This window comes from Cyprinodon variegatus, unplaced genomic scaffold (assembly GCF_000732505.1).
Source record: "Cyprinodon variegatus isolate N-32 unplaced genomic scaffold, C_variegatus-1.0 Scaffold7, whole genome shotgun sequence".
NCBI lineage: Eukaryota > Metazoa > Chordata > Actinopteri > Cyprinodontiformes > Cyprinodontidae > Cyprinodon > Cyprinodon variegatus.
This window is the reverse complement of record NW_015150460.1, coordinates 2,969,650-2,984,736: the sequence shown is the minus strand read 5'-3', so window position 1 is coordinate 2,984,736 and position 15,087 is coordinate 2,969,650. Positions and strand designations below refer to the sequence as shown.

General features: G+C 36.2%; 2 protein-coding genes across 14 annotated transcripts in view; both read right to left on the bottom strand.

Moving 5' to 3' along the window:
* LOC107085961 (cholinephosphotransferase 1) overlaps nt 1-5,717 on the bottom strand; it is a 12,889-nt gene extending 7,172 nt beyond the window's left edge. Inside the window, exons 1-3 of the mRNA XM_015376662.1 lie at nt 5,268-5,717; nt 1,235-1,382; nt 986-1,127 (exon numbers count right to left, since the gene is read on the bottom strand). Coding sequence (XP_015232148.1) covers nt 986-1,127; nt 1,235-1,382; nt 5,268-5,507 — 530 coding nt within the window. The 5' untranslated portion in view covers nt 5,508-5,717. The remainder of the gene's footprint in view (nt 1-985; nt 1,128-1,234; nt 1,383-5,267) is intronic.
* Nucleotides 5,718-7,659: 1,942 nt separating this feature from the next.
* The window catches only part of mybpc1 (myosin binding protein C, slow type), a 44,796-nt gene continuing 37,368 nt past the window's right edge, over nt 7,660-15,087 (bottom strand). For 11 of the 13 annotated variants that reach the window (XM_015375962.1, XM_015375979.1, XM_015375971.1 and 8 more), the window contains one exon: nt 8,308-8,437. In XM_015375962.1, coding sequence (XP_015231448.1) covers nt 8,340-8,437 — 98 coding nt within the window. In that variant the 3' untranslated portion in view covers nt 8,308-8,339. Of the gene's footprint in view, nt 8,438-14,559; nt 14,606-15,087 lie in introns of all 13 variants that reach the window. The other 2 variants (XM_015375990.1, XM_015376052.1) reach the window with 2 other exon arrangements.

The following is a 15,087-nucleotide window of genomic DNA, read 5'->3' as shown; positions in this document are numbered from 1 at the left end:
TGTAGTTTCTCAAAAAAAAAAAAAAAAAAGCATAACGATATTACAGCTTTCATTGATCTATTTCAAATTTGAAACATTGTCTAGCCTGTAAGGTGTGTAAAAACAAAAAAACAAAAACACAATGAATCGAATTGTATCGTGGTGTATTCTTGAGTATCGAAAATGATCGAATCGTTGGGTCAGGAAATCGATACTGAATCGAATCGCCATGATGGATGTGATTTCCACCCCTAGTCCCTAACTACTAACCCTTAACTGTCAAGTGTCACTCCCAGTGAAGTCACACTTGCAGCTGTGGAAGGCATCTTGATTGAAGGTGGGGGAGTATAAATAAGAAGCTGTAGCTCTGTGGCGCAGGTTAACATAACATTAAACAGTTACCTCTTTCTTAAAACAAATGTATACCGTCAAATAAAAAAGGTCATTTTGGAGTTAATTACGTTTTTGTTTTTTTTCATTAGCTAACTTGGGATTTTCTGTCAGTGTGTCGAAGATGCAGCAAATCAGCAGAATTTACATTTGGCAGAACGTGTTTCCTTCGCCACCGGGCCGCTGTTACACCTGCTGCTCAATTCTAGCGAGCTTCCACTGATGCAGACTCATTATTTAAGGGCTGAACGGTCAACTCGCCCTACCCAGTATGGGGTTTGGGATGACGCTTAATGAGGTGGACCCTCCATGGGAACGCACAAACTGAGGGCTAGTGCTCAGGGACCGATTTGGGGTTGGGATTATGTCAGACTCACCACAGGTAAGTGAAAATGGGGACGAGCACGTAGGACGGCCTTACATAAACATATCACCAAATGATTGACAATTAGGAGGACCACTTATTTTGATGATCCACCTGGAAAAAATCCTCCACTATACCTTTAATGAGTTATATTGCAGAATTTTAAATGTATGCATGAACTTCAGTAAGATCCACCTCAAACTTGACTCTGTGGTACAGTGTTATACGTGTAGCAGTGAATGTGTGACTTACAGCCCGAAACGGAGGGTTCCGGACACATAGGTCTGCCAGTGGGCACAGAAGAACATGAACATCCCAATGAAACCACAGAAGAACATCCAGTTTGCGTATCTTCCTATTCCACATGAAATGCAAGTTCCCACTGCAACAAAGACTGAAAGGATAAAAACACAAAGATAAATATTTAATTGAATATGTTCTGTTTCTCTGCTTATTATACTTCAACAAAAAGTGTAAAATCGGTCAGTTTGACTTAAGCACCTGTAGAGACAGCGTCGCAGCCGTGGTCGAACAGTTCCCCCAGAGGAGAGCTGCTGTTTGTCCTCCTGGCCTGTTTCCCATCAATGGCATCCAGAGACTGATAAATGAAGAGGCCCACAGCAGACAGGATGAAGGCCCATGATGGAGCCTGAGGTCACAGAGCAGGAGGAAGATGATGTTATTTCAATAATCACCACAACTTATTAAACTGGGAACACTTCAGGAATTACGATCGGCTCTTTTCTCACCCAAACAAGAAACTTTGGTTCCTTTTTGCTGTTAGCTAACATATTCTGGATATAAACGTTTAAAAAAGTGAATTATAATAACGTTAAGTACACATCTTTATTCATTTATTTCATTGGTGTATAAATATTTATGTTTTCTTTAAAACACAAAACCAAAATGCATTTTATTTGAAGGCCGATCAGATTACCTAAATAAAAAAGTTGCTTTAAATAGAGTCACGATTTAATAAATAGATGAAAAGCTATACCTTAATTAATAAAATAATGACGGGCATCTCTTTAGTTAAACAGGCTCTAACATCTAATTGTTTGACCTGCAAAGCAAGTCCACTTCTGACCGATCATCTAAACACAGACTTTAACTGGGTAAGTCTGATATGATGATATAATAAGAGCAAATAAATATACATCAATTAACATTTACTTCAGGATAATTAATGACATATAAATGACATATTATTTATTGCAGGTCTACTAAAACCATACAGTGCTGAGAAAATAGATAACAGCAGTGAAATGAATAAACGGTCTCTGTTGTAACCTTGTCCCAAGGCGTTTCAAACATGATCATGACCTTGAACTGGAGCATAGTTGGAGGGTCTAATATGGCTGACAGAGTCTTTTAGTTCGACTCGTATTGTGTTCAGGAATGTGTTGCTCTGTTACACCTAAAGGTGAAGGTTTTTCCTCCCCTCTTTTACAGCCTTTGTATAAAAGCAGGTGTGCCATGAAATTTCAGTCAGGCAAACAGAGGTGTTTACAGAGATTTAAATCAAAGTGATTTAAGTAATAGGAAATATGAGAAATAAAGCTAACTGATTTGAAAAATATGAGGTAAAAGAACCTCCCAGTTGGAGTTTGTCCACCTTAGTGGAGGTGGTAGAACCAGTTCCAGGTCTCTAGAAAATCTAACAGGTTTAACAAACTCAGTTTGAAGTCATTTCAATATGGCAATAATAATTAAATATTACAGAACACATTTCTCCTTCCCTCTTTTTTTTCATTTCAGATGATCATCAATTCAAATCATCATCGTCAATTAAAAATATTTTTTAGGCTGTTAAAAAAATCAAGCAATGCTTGTATTGAAAAAAAAAAGTATAAAATTTCAAAACAACATTTCTGTGGTTTTTTTTTTTTATTATTTAAGCTTTTTAGCCAAAGCACTTTGGAAGTGAAACTAACCCTGGAGTTTTAGGTCAAAGCTGCAAAATCAGCTTTTTTTTGTTTGTTTGTTTTTTTTTTTCAAAATATGATGGAGACAGTGTGGAGATAGAAACAGAAAGAACCGATAAAAATCAAGCACTTAAACATATGAAAAACTGCTTGGAATTTTCCTCCACTAAGGTGGAGTAAAACTGCTTTACTATTAATGCACTTCCTGTACTTTCCTGAGGCAAACCGTTCAGCATAAGTCAAGTTCAAGGACATCGGTATGTCTGTGTAAAAGATCGGTTTCGTAGCGTGCAGCCTTGTTCTTAACAGTTTTTAGCATGAATATAATATAATCTTACATTTCATGTAAGATATTTGTACACTTGATGCTTGTGTCTCCTTTGGTCTCCCTAGTTTGGACATGCTCCTGAAAACTAACAACATCCTTCAGAGTTGCGTAACCTCACTTCTGGGGGATCTTTAACCTTTTTTGACGGCTTTATTATTGATGCCATGTTGCTGTCAACCAGTCAGGTGCAACAGCATGAAAAGGTCTGCCAGCATTCTAATTTAACAGTAGGTTAATTTGCATGTTGATAACATACGCTGATATTTGTTAGTAGGTTTTGAATCCCAGCATGGTTTCTTTTTGCAATGGGTTAACATATAGCGGCATGGATTGGGATTAATGTTCTTGATCCCACTTTACCTAGAGGAAGATGAATTGGTAGATTAAAAGGCGGATTATACTTCTGCAACCGCACACATCAAATGTCAATTGCGTCTGGTCGCGAACCAGTTTTGCTGGTATGCTAATTTGTAGGGATACACAGCAGTTTCCCAACAAAGCGCTAAGGGGAGCCTATTGGAGAACTTGCGAGAACTTCGGCGGATGGCCACGAGAACTTCTTCGGCGGCGCCGGCAGGGGTGTTTATTTTCCAAAACACCATGTCGGAAGCATCGTACAAGTGGTTGTACTTCCGAAACCTCCTCGATTAACATTTCGTCGTGGTTATCCATTGTTGTTATTACTCCTCGGTTTTTAAAAATGGCACGCCCCGACACCGAATTGAGAAGGACAACCACTCAGACAGCCCAAAAGGCAAACCAAGGACCAATCACAGCTGCTTTTTGTCTGCGCACTTCCGCTTGAGGTCTAAACGAGTTTGCGACCGTCCGGCGTGTAGTCAGTGAGACAGATTTGACGGTTGCAGAGGCTATGCTTCAGAAGCATAAATTGGCCTTAACAGTTGTGCTGATCCTCCCCAGCTTTCCAAATTCAGAGGATGGACTGGACAGCCTTCTAGGAGAAGTTTAATGTTTCTTATATTAGAAAATTATAACTGATTTTACTTGGGGTGGGTAGCACTGCTGCCTTGCAGCAAGAAGGTTCAGGGTTCGATTCCCTGCCCAAGATCTTTCTGCATGGAGTTTCCATGTTCTCCCTGAGCATGCGTGGGTTCTCTCTGGGTACTCCAGCTTCCTCCCACAGTCCAAAAAAAAAAAAACATGACCGTTAGGTTAATTGGCTTCTCTAAATTCTCCTTAGGTCTGACTGTGTGTGTGAATGGTTGTTTGCACCCCTCGCAACCCCGCTTGAGATAAAGCGTGTCCGAAAATGGATTTATTTAGGGATATCACATTAAAACTTTGTCATATTTCATTTTCACACAGAAAATATAATAAACAGTGCACCTTTTTTATTTATTTTTTAATATGTACAAGTAAAGCATAAATGTTTACATAAGAAATGTTAAAGGGGTACTTTACTTTCTGCAAAGCAGAGCTTTACACTGTATCTGACCCTATCAGCCTGCTGCATGGACTTTGATTCATCAGTTATTTCTCATGCTTAGACCGGTCAAAGGTGGTTTATCTGCTAAACCACACAGTTATATATCGTATCTATGGCTAAATGAACCCATGCACACATTCATCTAGGTGATAGGTCAGCTGTGCGCTCAGCTCAGAGCTGAAAACTGCTTATTTCTCCATTTTATTTGGATCTGCACCGTGTTTACATAGCAGTAATGCTAAACTAACAGTGTTTTTTTTATGGTGTCCTGATTATGGTGTAAAATACTGTTTTGTACTAACACTGCATCACATGGGGGCGGAAAGACAACACGTCAAATTTCTGTCAACTCTCCAAGTACGTGCGACCATTAATCTATTCCGCAAATCAGCCCAGTTCCAGCGTCGGCTCGAAACCAGTTAAAACACCCTGGCGCTGCCCGAAATGACGTTATATAAGCCTAATAATAAGAAAACAATAGAAGCTTGAGATTATCTCTAATTCGGTTTACAGTCTATATAAAAATCACACGCCTATTTTGGGAATTTCCAAAAGTACACAAGCAATTGCGTTAGCTGTCCCTGCTATTAAAGTAATTCAAATATAAATGTTTCTTAATTAGAAAAAATAAATGCTTCTTATATGGTAGCCGAATTGAAAAGAGAACTTTTCCGATTTGGACAATGCATTCAATTTGATATTTTAGTGTGTATAAAATATAGAAATATGAGAACTTCTTTGTTTTGGGGCTTTTTTATATGGAGTTCTGCTACGTCATTACCAGTGATTGGAACGTTTCTGTGTGGAAACTTCAGCTATGCTCGATTTACTCACCTCCTCCGTTGCCGTGGGACAGAACCACACCAGCACCACCGTGGTCAGGACGTTTACTAAGAGTCCAACAATAGTTAGCGTGTTTGGAGCGACCCATGTCGGTATCTGTTGGACCAGCCAGTTCCAGTAGACTTGGCACGGAGGCTCGAACAGGGAGCGACCCGAGGCGCTGTATTTATGCTCCTCCAGCCGCTTCAGTTGTGCGGCTGACAGCGGCTCCGGCCACAGGCAGTGTGGCATTGTCCCCTGCCTCGTCACTCCTCTACGTACCGTAACAAAAGCCCCGCTTTCCAACAGAAAGTGCCTTGCGAAAAGGTTAAGTTGTTGTTTCTACCGACTCCGAAACGGGAGCAGATCATTTGGCTTTTGTTGCTCGGTGGAAAGCCGAGGCCATTTCTGCAGCGGAACCAAAATCCGCCGACAGCTTTCTGATCGAGGTGGAAGTCTGCAGGAAGCGGAGCGATGACATGACAGAGAACCGGGAAATTTAAACCAACTCTCAGGCGAATTCCTGGGGTTCCAAAAAAAGTTTACTGATTTTTAAAATTTTACTTCAGTTTAATATGGGAAAAAAAGCCTAAATTATGAGATTAAAGTCAGAATTCTGACTTTTCCTCATATTAAACTGAAATAAAATTAAACAGCTAACTTTTTTTTTCCCTATGGGCCCTAATCCTCTTCCGTAGGTTCCTCAGTGTATTTAATTAGTTAAATTAAGTAATACATTTAATTAATGCAATAGATTTCCAATTGGAAGAATTTGGTGACTATGATTATTATTAATGCATTATTACATGTTTTAGACATACTAATAGGTCTATTTCAACCTTTTTGGTGAAAAAAAAAAACTGTTGAGGGAAAAATATAAATGAGCAAATATATCCCCAGACTAAAGCTGTAATAAATTACATTCTAACAAAAAATTAAAAAAATTTATAAATGCATAACATTAATCTAACTAAAGCATTATTANAAATCCGCCGACAGCTTTCTGATCGAGGTGGAAGTCTGCAGGAAGCGGAGCGATGACATGACAGAGAACCGGGAAATTTAAACCAACTCTCAGGCGAATTCCTGGGGTTCCAAAAAAAGTTAACTGATTTTTACATTTTATTTCAGTTTAATATGGGGGGAAAGTCAGAATTATGCGATTAAAGTCAGAATTCTGACTTTTTCCCATATTAAACTGAAATAAAATGTAAAAATCAGCTAACTTTTTTTTTTTTCCCATTGGCCCTAATCCTCCTCTGTAGGTTCCTCAGTGCATTTAATTGGTTAAATTAATTAAGAATGTAATTATTGCAATAGATTTCCAACTGGATGAATTTGGTGACTATGATTATAATAAATGCATTATTACATGTTTTAGATATACTAATAGGTCTATTTCAACCTTTTTGTTGAAAACTGTTGAGGGAAAAATATAAATGAGCAAATATATCCCCAGACTAAAGCTGTAATAAATTACATTCTAACAAAAAATTAAAAAAATTTATAAATGCATAACATTAATCTAACTAAAGCATTATTAACTTAAATATCTGTTTTATGGTGCTCTATATAAAACATGACTTTGTAAAAAAAAAAAAAAAATTAAGAAGGCAGAGACCCGTCCACAATAGAAGAATACTAATTTAAAAAATCTGCACACTTAAAATTAAGATTCAAAATAAAATGAAAAATAAAGGTTTAGATGTATAAAGTAAAATAAACAAAAAGAATGAAATTAAAGCTATTCATATTTTATTTAAAAGATGTATATTAAAAATGAATTTTATTAAACTGATAAAGAAATAACAACAAATAACACTGATTATAAAAATAATGTATTTTGCAAAATGTATCCAAGTGAAATAACGGAAATTATTATTTAAAAAGTTGATTAAAGAATAATGATTGGAATATTGCAAAAATGTCTAAGTATATATTTGTACGTAACAACATTTCTTTCAGTATTTGTATTTATTTATTCATTTTTATTCAAATCTTAAATATTACAACATTCCCCTTAAAATCACTTCTGTTTAACTTGGCAAATTTTGCCTCCTTATTTATTTATTTTTTATTTCCTTAGAATACATTGTCATTCAAATGGGCTGAATTTAAATGGTCAAACATTTTACTCATTATAGTATCAAAACTATTTCATTCACTGAGTTGCAAATAATGCAGCTTTAGAGGAAGCTGGAATCATCTTTCGATTCCAGATACCTCAACAAATAATCTGATGAGGAATGTGACTTCCAGGTAGTTTGCTATATATTACAGAAAGTTGAGTGAATGTAATTGAAATATCAATAAATATCTGGATATTTTGCTTTTGTTTTAACACTAAAAATGCTGTAAAGAAATCTTATCTCCCTTTTGGAAAACAAAAACGTATACAAAAAGACACATTTGAAAGATTTATTGTGGTTCATAATTACAAAGGTAAAGACATGCACATGACTGAACCTCGATCAGTCCAAAATAAACACAAAGGTTTAGGTGTCATGCATGTGAGTAAACCTCTACACTTTCTCCCAAAACAATCAAAAATACCTTCAAGAGAAAAGATTGAAAACAAATTCCTTTTCCAACATTACCCAAGTGGTTCTTAATATGTTCAGCAGAACTGAGTTCCATTTATATTAACAATAATTTAAACATATCTGTTTCCTTTCTATGTAGCTCCCCAGAGAAAAATAACACTTTCACTGTCAACACCCAAGAAAACCACATTTAAAAACCTCAGAAAGGAGTTGCTCTTTCTTAGATGTTATTTTTTTCTCACCACAGCATTTTTAAAAATTTGATTCAATTGAAAACACTGTCAGCATGCTTCTGAGGCAATAAAACATTTCAAACAAAAAAGGGTGTAAAAGGAGACGAAATTGTTGTTTTTCTACGGCAACAAGTTTCAAACATGCACACAGCATTCCACACCACAGGGCAGAACTCCCTCCACCGATCCATTCACCCCTCCTGCCGCCATGCTGCCATCAGTGCACTGATCCCCAACAGGTGAGAGAAGAGGGTCACTGATGGTCGCTGATTTTAAAGCTAAAGCTTCTTATTGCAATGGGTTCAGTTTCATTTGTCTTGCTCAACAATCTTTGACTCGTTCATGTATTTATCAATCAGGTGTAAGGGTACTCCACGCTGCATGAGCTCGTAGAAGGTGTAGCCGCCTAAAGGACAAAAAAAAAGAGTTAAAAGGTTAGTGAAGGTAAAGGGTTCGCTTCATAAAAACCTTAAATAGGCCTCAAAATCAAAATGTTTTTTTAAAATCAAGTATCTTTACTTTTGCTACCATTGATGCTTTAACACTTTCTGTAAAACAAACTTAACTGATATATATTTATATTGGAAGTTCCCAGTATAAGCTGATAAGTATGCATTGGGAATTCTAATATGATGTAATTGATTTAAGAAAGGGGTCAATTTAATCTATTTCTCAAAATGGGAAAGAGAACATGCCTTTTAGGTAAGGCAGACAGCTGATGATCAACATAAGTTGGAAAAGGTAGCAACAACTACAAGTAATCGACCAGGCCTGCCTATGTCTACACTCTGAGTGTAGTGCATAATTAAAATATTTAAGTAGAGTTTTGACAAGAAAAGACTTAATCTTGTTTCTAAGAGATTTCAAAGGATTTTTAAAGCCCCTTTCTGAAGTAAAGAGTGACGCCTTGAAGTCAGAAAGGCTACATAACAGCCTTCAGCTGCTATCTATATACCAGACAGCTATTTTGGGAAACATGCCAGGAACATCCTTTCCTATCCTACATCACTGGATCCGCTTTGGTCAGAAGAAATTAATACAAACTTTTCAGGAACACACATTTCATGTGCATTTGGTTTTAAATAAGGAAACATTTAAAAGAGCACGGTTAGGCTACCGAAAGCTTATAGAACATTTGTTAGCTGAGCCATAAGACTGTGCCAAAAGTGAAACGTCTGTTACTGTTTCAATCTTCCTTTAGAGTAAAATACATTCTGCAATTTATTACCAGAAGAGTAATAAAGAGTAAGAGTAAGTTTTTCACTTATATGTTATTATGCCATTGCACTAAAACGTGACCTCATTTAACCAAAATTTGCACATATTTACCAAGGTGAAAATAAGTGTTTAGGTTGCTGCAGATAGGGAACTAAAGTAGATCAAAAAGAAGAGACAAGGAGTTGCTAATACTGGCTATGGAGAAACCTAGCAGCATTGTGCTTATAAATGTCTATGATCCATTCCAAATTATACACCAATCGTGTAAGTACAGTTTCTGTGTAGAGCTTAGAACATAAGCTAAAAACCATGCAAAGATTAAATTTGGACTGGAATCAAGCAAACCAACTGGTGTTGAATAATTAAAGCTGATTAAATTGGAACCACCTACTTATTTCTAACCTCCACTAAGTTATAAGCATTCAAACATGTACAGATATGACAGACTAAATAGTCATGACACATATACAATGTTTTAAGCTGTAGTTCTTGTATCTTTATACAATTCAAGAAGCAGCTGGTATGTAGATTTTAAATGTAATTTTGAGGCTATAATCAACCAAGTGTTGCAAAAACATTTATATTCTATCATTTACTTGATTATCTCAATTATTAACAGTTCTGGAGTAACTAAATGTGGCTAATGTGACATTTTTAAACAGGCAAAACCTCTTCCAAGTCACGTAACCTTTATGTAAAAAATAATGCAACAGTTATAATATGTTGAGAATTGTTATTAAGGCATTGTGGGAGCATGGCAAGCTGAGGTTTGCAAATTATTTACTAGTGTATTGTGTTAGCAGTCTACTACAGAATGCTGTTTATTCTTCTGGTAGACATGCTGACATAGATTGCAGTATTTTGATCTGTTGAAAAACGTGTTGGAAAGAATGCATGCAGACTCCTCTGGTATTTAATTTATCGATTTGTCTATTGGCTGAAAGGAAACAAAATCATTTGTTGTTGTCATAAATTTCTCTTACTTTTTCTCCTATCGCGGGCTTTTACAAACGCAAAGTATCAGATTAAAAAAACGTCCAACTAACTTCATTAGCTTCAAATTATCCTCCTAAACGTGATTCATGTGAATCTGCATATTTGCCGCCCCTCCTACTGTATGTGAATGAACACACAGGTGTTAATTCATCGAAATGGCTTTGAAGACGGAAAAGAAAAACTGTAAAGGTTTGCGGATCGAGGCTCTCCTGACTGATAGCTGCACTGCAAAAAACTAGAATCTAAATAAGTAATTTTTTCCTAAAATAATTCATTCATCCTTGACCTGAGGAGGTAAGTGAGACACTTTGTCAATGGAACAAGACAATTTACATTTAAAATAAAAAATAATCACATTGTCTTATTTCAAGTGCATCCTATTCTAAGAGTAAAAATACTTATTAATCTTATTTACCTACTCAGAAGAAGGATGAATACACTTAATTTAAGAATTTGTACATATTTCCAGATCGTTTTTGCAGCGTGAGCAGCAACATTAAAAGACCAGTAAAACGCAGAGCAAACGTAAATAAATTACAAGAGCGGTAAAAGAAAACTACTGATGGAGGCAACATAAGATGTAAATGCTTAATATGAGTTCACCATCAGCTCATACAAAATTCAGCAAAATCTCCTTTTTGGACTGTACATCTCACACCACATCTGTCTTCCCTTTCTCATACTCTCCATCTCTCTCATACATAAACAATAAAAATGTTGACCGCAAAACTCTAATTTCACGAATTCAGAAAGACCCAAACCAAAACTTTCCACATTTTATGTGATAAGAAAATCAAGAAGCTGCCATGGAGTGAAATTAATGCATGTCTCACCATTGGCGTAGCTTTGATGAACTTTCCTTCCATTTTTTGTTCCAGATGTTATTTCAATAATATCTTGATCTCTGACTGTTTGTTTTGACGAAATAACAAAAAACCGAAATGCCAGCCGCAGGTGTAGGTATAGTTCTGTCATCAGCGAATAAAATATCATTTCTAATTGCAGAATTATATAATATATAATGATGTAGCCTACTAAAATGAACAATTGCCTCCAAGTAAGAAAAAATGCAGTAATTTAGTGAAAAACTAGATTTTGATAACAGCTGACTGATTGCGCAACACTCCTACAGGAAGTCTGGAGAACTCGTAAGATTTGTTCACACTAGAAATAACGATCTAGAAATAAGTAAAACATTTCTCAAATTAGGTGTATTTACCGTTAATTTGAGTAGGTAAATGAGATGATTTGCCAATGAAGTGAGTATTTCTACTCTTAAAATAAGATATTTTGATAAAATGCACTTGAAATAAGACCTTGGAACTGTGTTTTCTTATTTTAAATGTAAATTGTCTTGTTCCATTGGCAAAATGTCTCTTTTACATTCTCATTTCAAGAACTGAGAAGAAAAAAATGACTTATCTAGATTTAGATTTTTTTTTTCCAGTGCAAACCTCAGAGAGGATTAGAAATTGGGGGAAAAATTGTGAATGCTACATTTTATACTAAATCACTCATATTAACTATCTGGGAACTAATTTGTGCATGTGAATGTTTTTTGCATGAGGCCCATTGTTTTTTTCAAGCCACATAATACCAGAAAAATGCCCCCCGGAGATGTTAGTGTTTTCATAACATACGTTTCACTTTTAAATTGATGGTAGACATGCAAGTAATCTAGGAGATAATCAGACAAAAGATTTCCTACATAAAGATGTTGACGTGGTCAAACCACCTGAAACAAAGCAACTGTTCAGAAGCTGCACATGTTGAGGAGATCATCGATCATTTACTTTATCTGTAATGGAGCAGGTACACATCTAAAACATTTAGTTTTAAAACTCCCTTGAAAGATTTAAAGACAGAAAAGATTATGTGTACGTGTTTGTGACACATCACTAGACACTATAAAAGTTTGCTTTCATGCTTTGAAAACCTAAACTTAAAATGTATTATAATTTCCAGAGTTAAACCTTGTTGAAAAATGGGTACATGGCAAAGCAGCACAATATAAACTCATTAAATATATTAAGCAATATATTTCTCTTATTGTTGTAAAACTCCAATCCACTGCTGTTGAGCAATTGCACTCGTAAATCAGACAAACAGACAAAACATGGAGCTGGGATTTGTTTTACAGCAACTTATTTGATTCAGCAACCATGCACAAACCATTGTTCATTATTCTGCAAAATCTAGATTCATAAATGATATAACTATCAAGGAGCTAGACACTCTTATGATCTTTCACAGCGGTTTTTTAATCAGGCTCTCTGAAATCCTGATGTCGACCAGATGATAATCATCTCTTGACTTCACGCACTAGTGGCGGTTCTAGAACATATTTACTGGGGGTCGGGTGGAGCCAATGTATTTTCAAAAGGGCACTGAAAAGCATGAAATAAACAACAGGGCAATAGTTTATCATTTAAAATATATTAATACCCCATTTACACTAGCCTTTTGAAACCGTGCTAAGAACGGTCTGAGCACTGTAACTGAGATAACTGTTGAGTGTAAATGGAATGCAACTGTTCTGCACTGTGCCAGACACAACGAACCGTGCTAAATTTAGTACTAGTTCAACAGCAATAATCGCCATGGTTCATCTGTGGCTGGGTTCTCTAATAACGAGCAAATGATCAGACTGCATCATCTCCTATTTACAGTAAGCTGACTCATTTTGGTTTTGCGGCGAGTCCGGCTGTGCAATTCACAGATCTCTTCACCTGTTCACAACACTAACATCTTTTCAACTTTTTCACAATAAATTGGCGTGCAGGTGGCACAGTGGTTTGTGCACACAACCCATTTCCGAAGGCCTTGGTCCTCTATGCGGCCGACCAGGGTTCGAATCTGGCCTGTGGTCCTTTGTCTCTCCCCCTCTCTCATACCCCCTTTCCTGTTAGCATACTGTCAGAAAAATGAGCCACTAGTGCAATAAAAACTAAAAAAAAGAATAAATAAATGAGCGTGGTGCGACCTGGGATGGTGCTGAGACTGAGAAGGATACAGTCTTTGCCTTACAATAAGCAAATAACAAAATATAACTAAAATAAACAAACATAAGTTCTTGAATGTTTTGGATGCCGCCATTTTTGTTTGCGTACAGTAATTGCCCGTCTTTAGAGCTGTTTTATCATGGACCGCCGATAGGAGGTGAGGAACATGCTTCTAAGAACCAAGCTCAGCACGGTTAACTGATCCAAGCTCGGTCCGAACTCGGCACGGATCAGTTTCAGAGTGTTTTCAGAGGGGCATATGAGAGCTACAGAACCAAACATCTGCTTGCGGTTCAGCTCTGAATGAAGAGAAATTTAGTTTATCTTAAATATGATGTTGTTCTAACTAAGTATGTGTATTTTTGGTTTAAATATTTCTGTTTTGCTTTACCTAAAATATAAAATCCATTACAATGGGGAAAAAATTACTAAAATAATTAGTAGCTAAATAAATATCTACTAAATGATCAAATAAAGCTATTCTTTGGAATATTAGGGCACTGTAGATTCACAACTCCGAAACATTACATGTTTTTGACTTATTTTAAATGAATGGTTTCAAAAATAACATTTAGTAGATGACTGAAACTAGCACCTTAATTTTGGAATCATAATTAGAAAAGAACTGTAAAGTAAAACTTAAATGGGTCCAAAAGATATATCAGTTACTACATCTGATCCAGCATGTATCATCTTTAGAAATACATTTTTTATGATGTCTTTATATCAGGGGCCAGGATCAGTTCTTTAGGGGCCCCCATCTAGAACCGCCCATGTCACTGGCCCTTTTATGCCTCATCAATAGATTTGACAAAAAGCAGCCAAGATTTATCTGCACCACATTGAAAGGATTCAAGAAAACCTGTTTAGCTACTAATTAAAAGATTACACAAAAGTCTGGCTCCTTGGAAGCAAATCATTAGTCAACTCTCCTGCATGGTACCATATGATATTTCAGCAACAGCCAGAGTATTCATATCAGTTGTTCCAAATTTATTTGACGTGGTTAGAGGAAAAAATGGACTTACCTTGCCTTTGGTACATCTTGCATGAGAAATAGCATAAGCAAACAATTTCAAAGCAGAACTCAGTAAATGTATTTAAAATTTTATATTTTAAGAAGCCAGAGATGGATTCCACTGCCAAAAACTGGCATTTAAACATAAATATCCTTTACTGGTTTCTGCTTTTTTTTTTTTTTAAAAAGCTACTACTGTCCTTCCAACTGAGAGAGACGACATTACACAAGCTGACCAAAAGATGCACAATGAGTGAAATAAGCTTCATATGCTGAATCCATATGAAAGCTTACCTTATCTTTTATATGAGAACATACATTCACATTTCTTGAGTTGGGACTGGGGGAGAAAGAAGAGAAGAGGGGTTAACCCATGTTTACATGGAGTTATATGTGTTCGCCAGGGAATACGGCTGAGGTATTACTGAACTCTTTAAATGAAAAGTTAACAGAAACAATGAGACATTGGAATCAGAGGAAAACAGTAGAATAGATGGAAACATGAATTAATAAAATGCAGGATATCACTGGTGTGTGAACTGTTGTAGTGTGCTGTGATTAAAAGAATGGCTGGGAGGGTAGGATTGGAAAAAGACAAAAATGTGAGGATATTATTTTCACTGCACATACTTGAAATTATTACCATTATCAGCAACAAGTTGCACCATAATGCTTATAAATCCATACACAACCTGGAAATCTAAAGCTCTCTATGGCTGCTGGGATTCCAATAGGCCTGATTGAATAAAGGGGCCTGTACTTCTTGCCTTTTAAAAAGGGAAATTTTTCAATGCATTGTCAAATTTTTATCATGGGTTCACA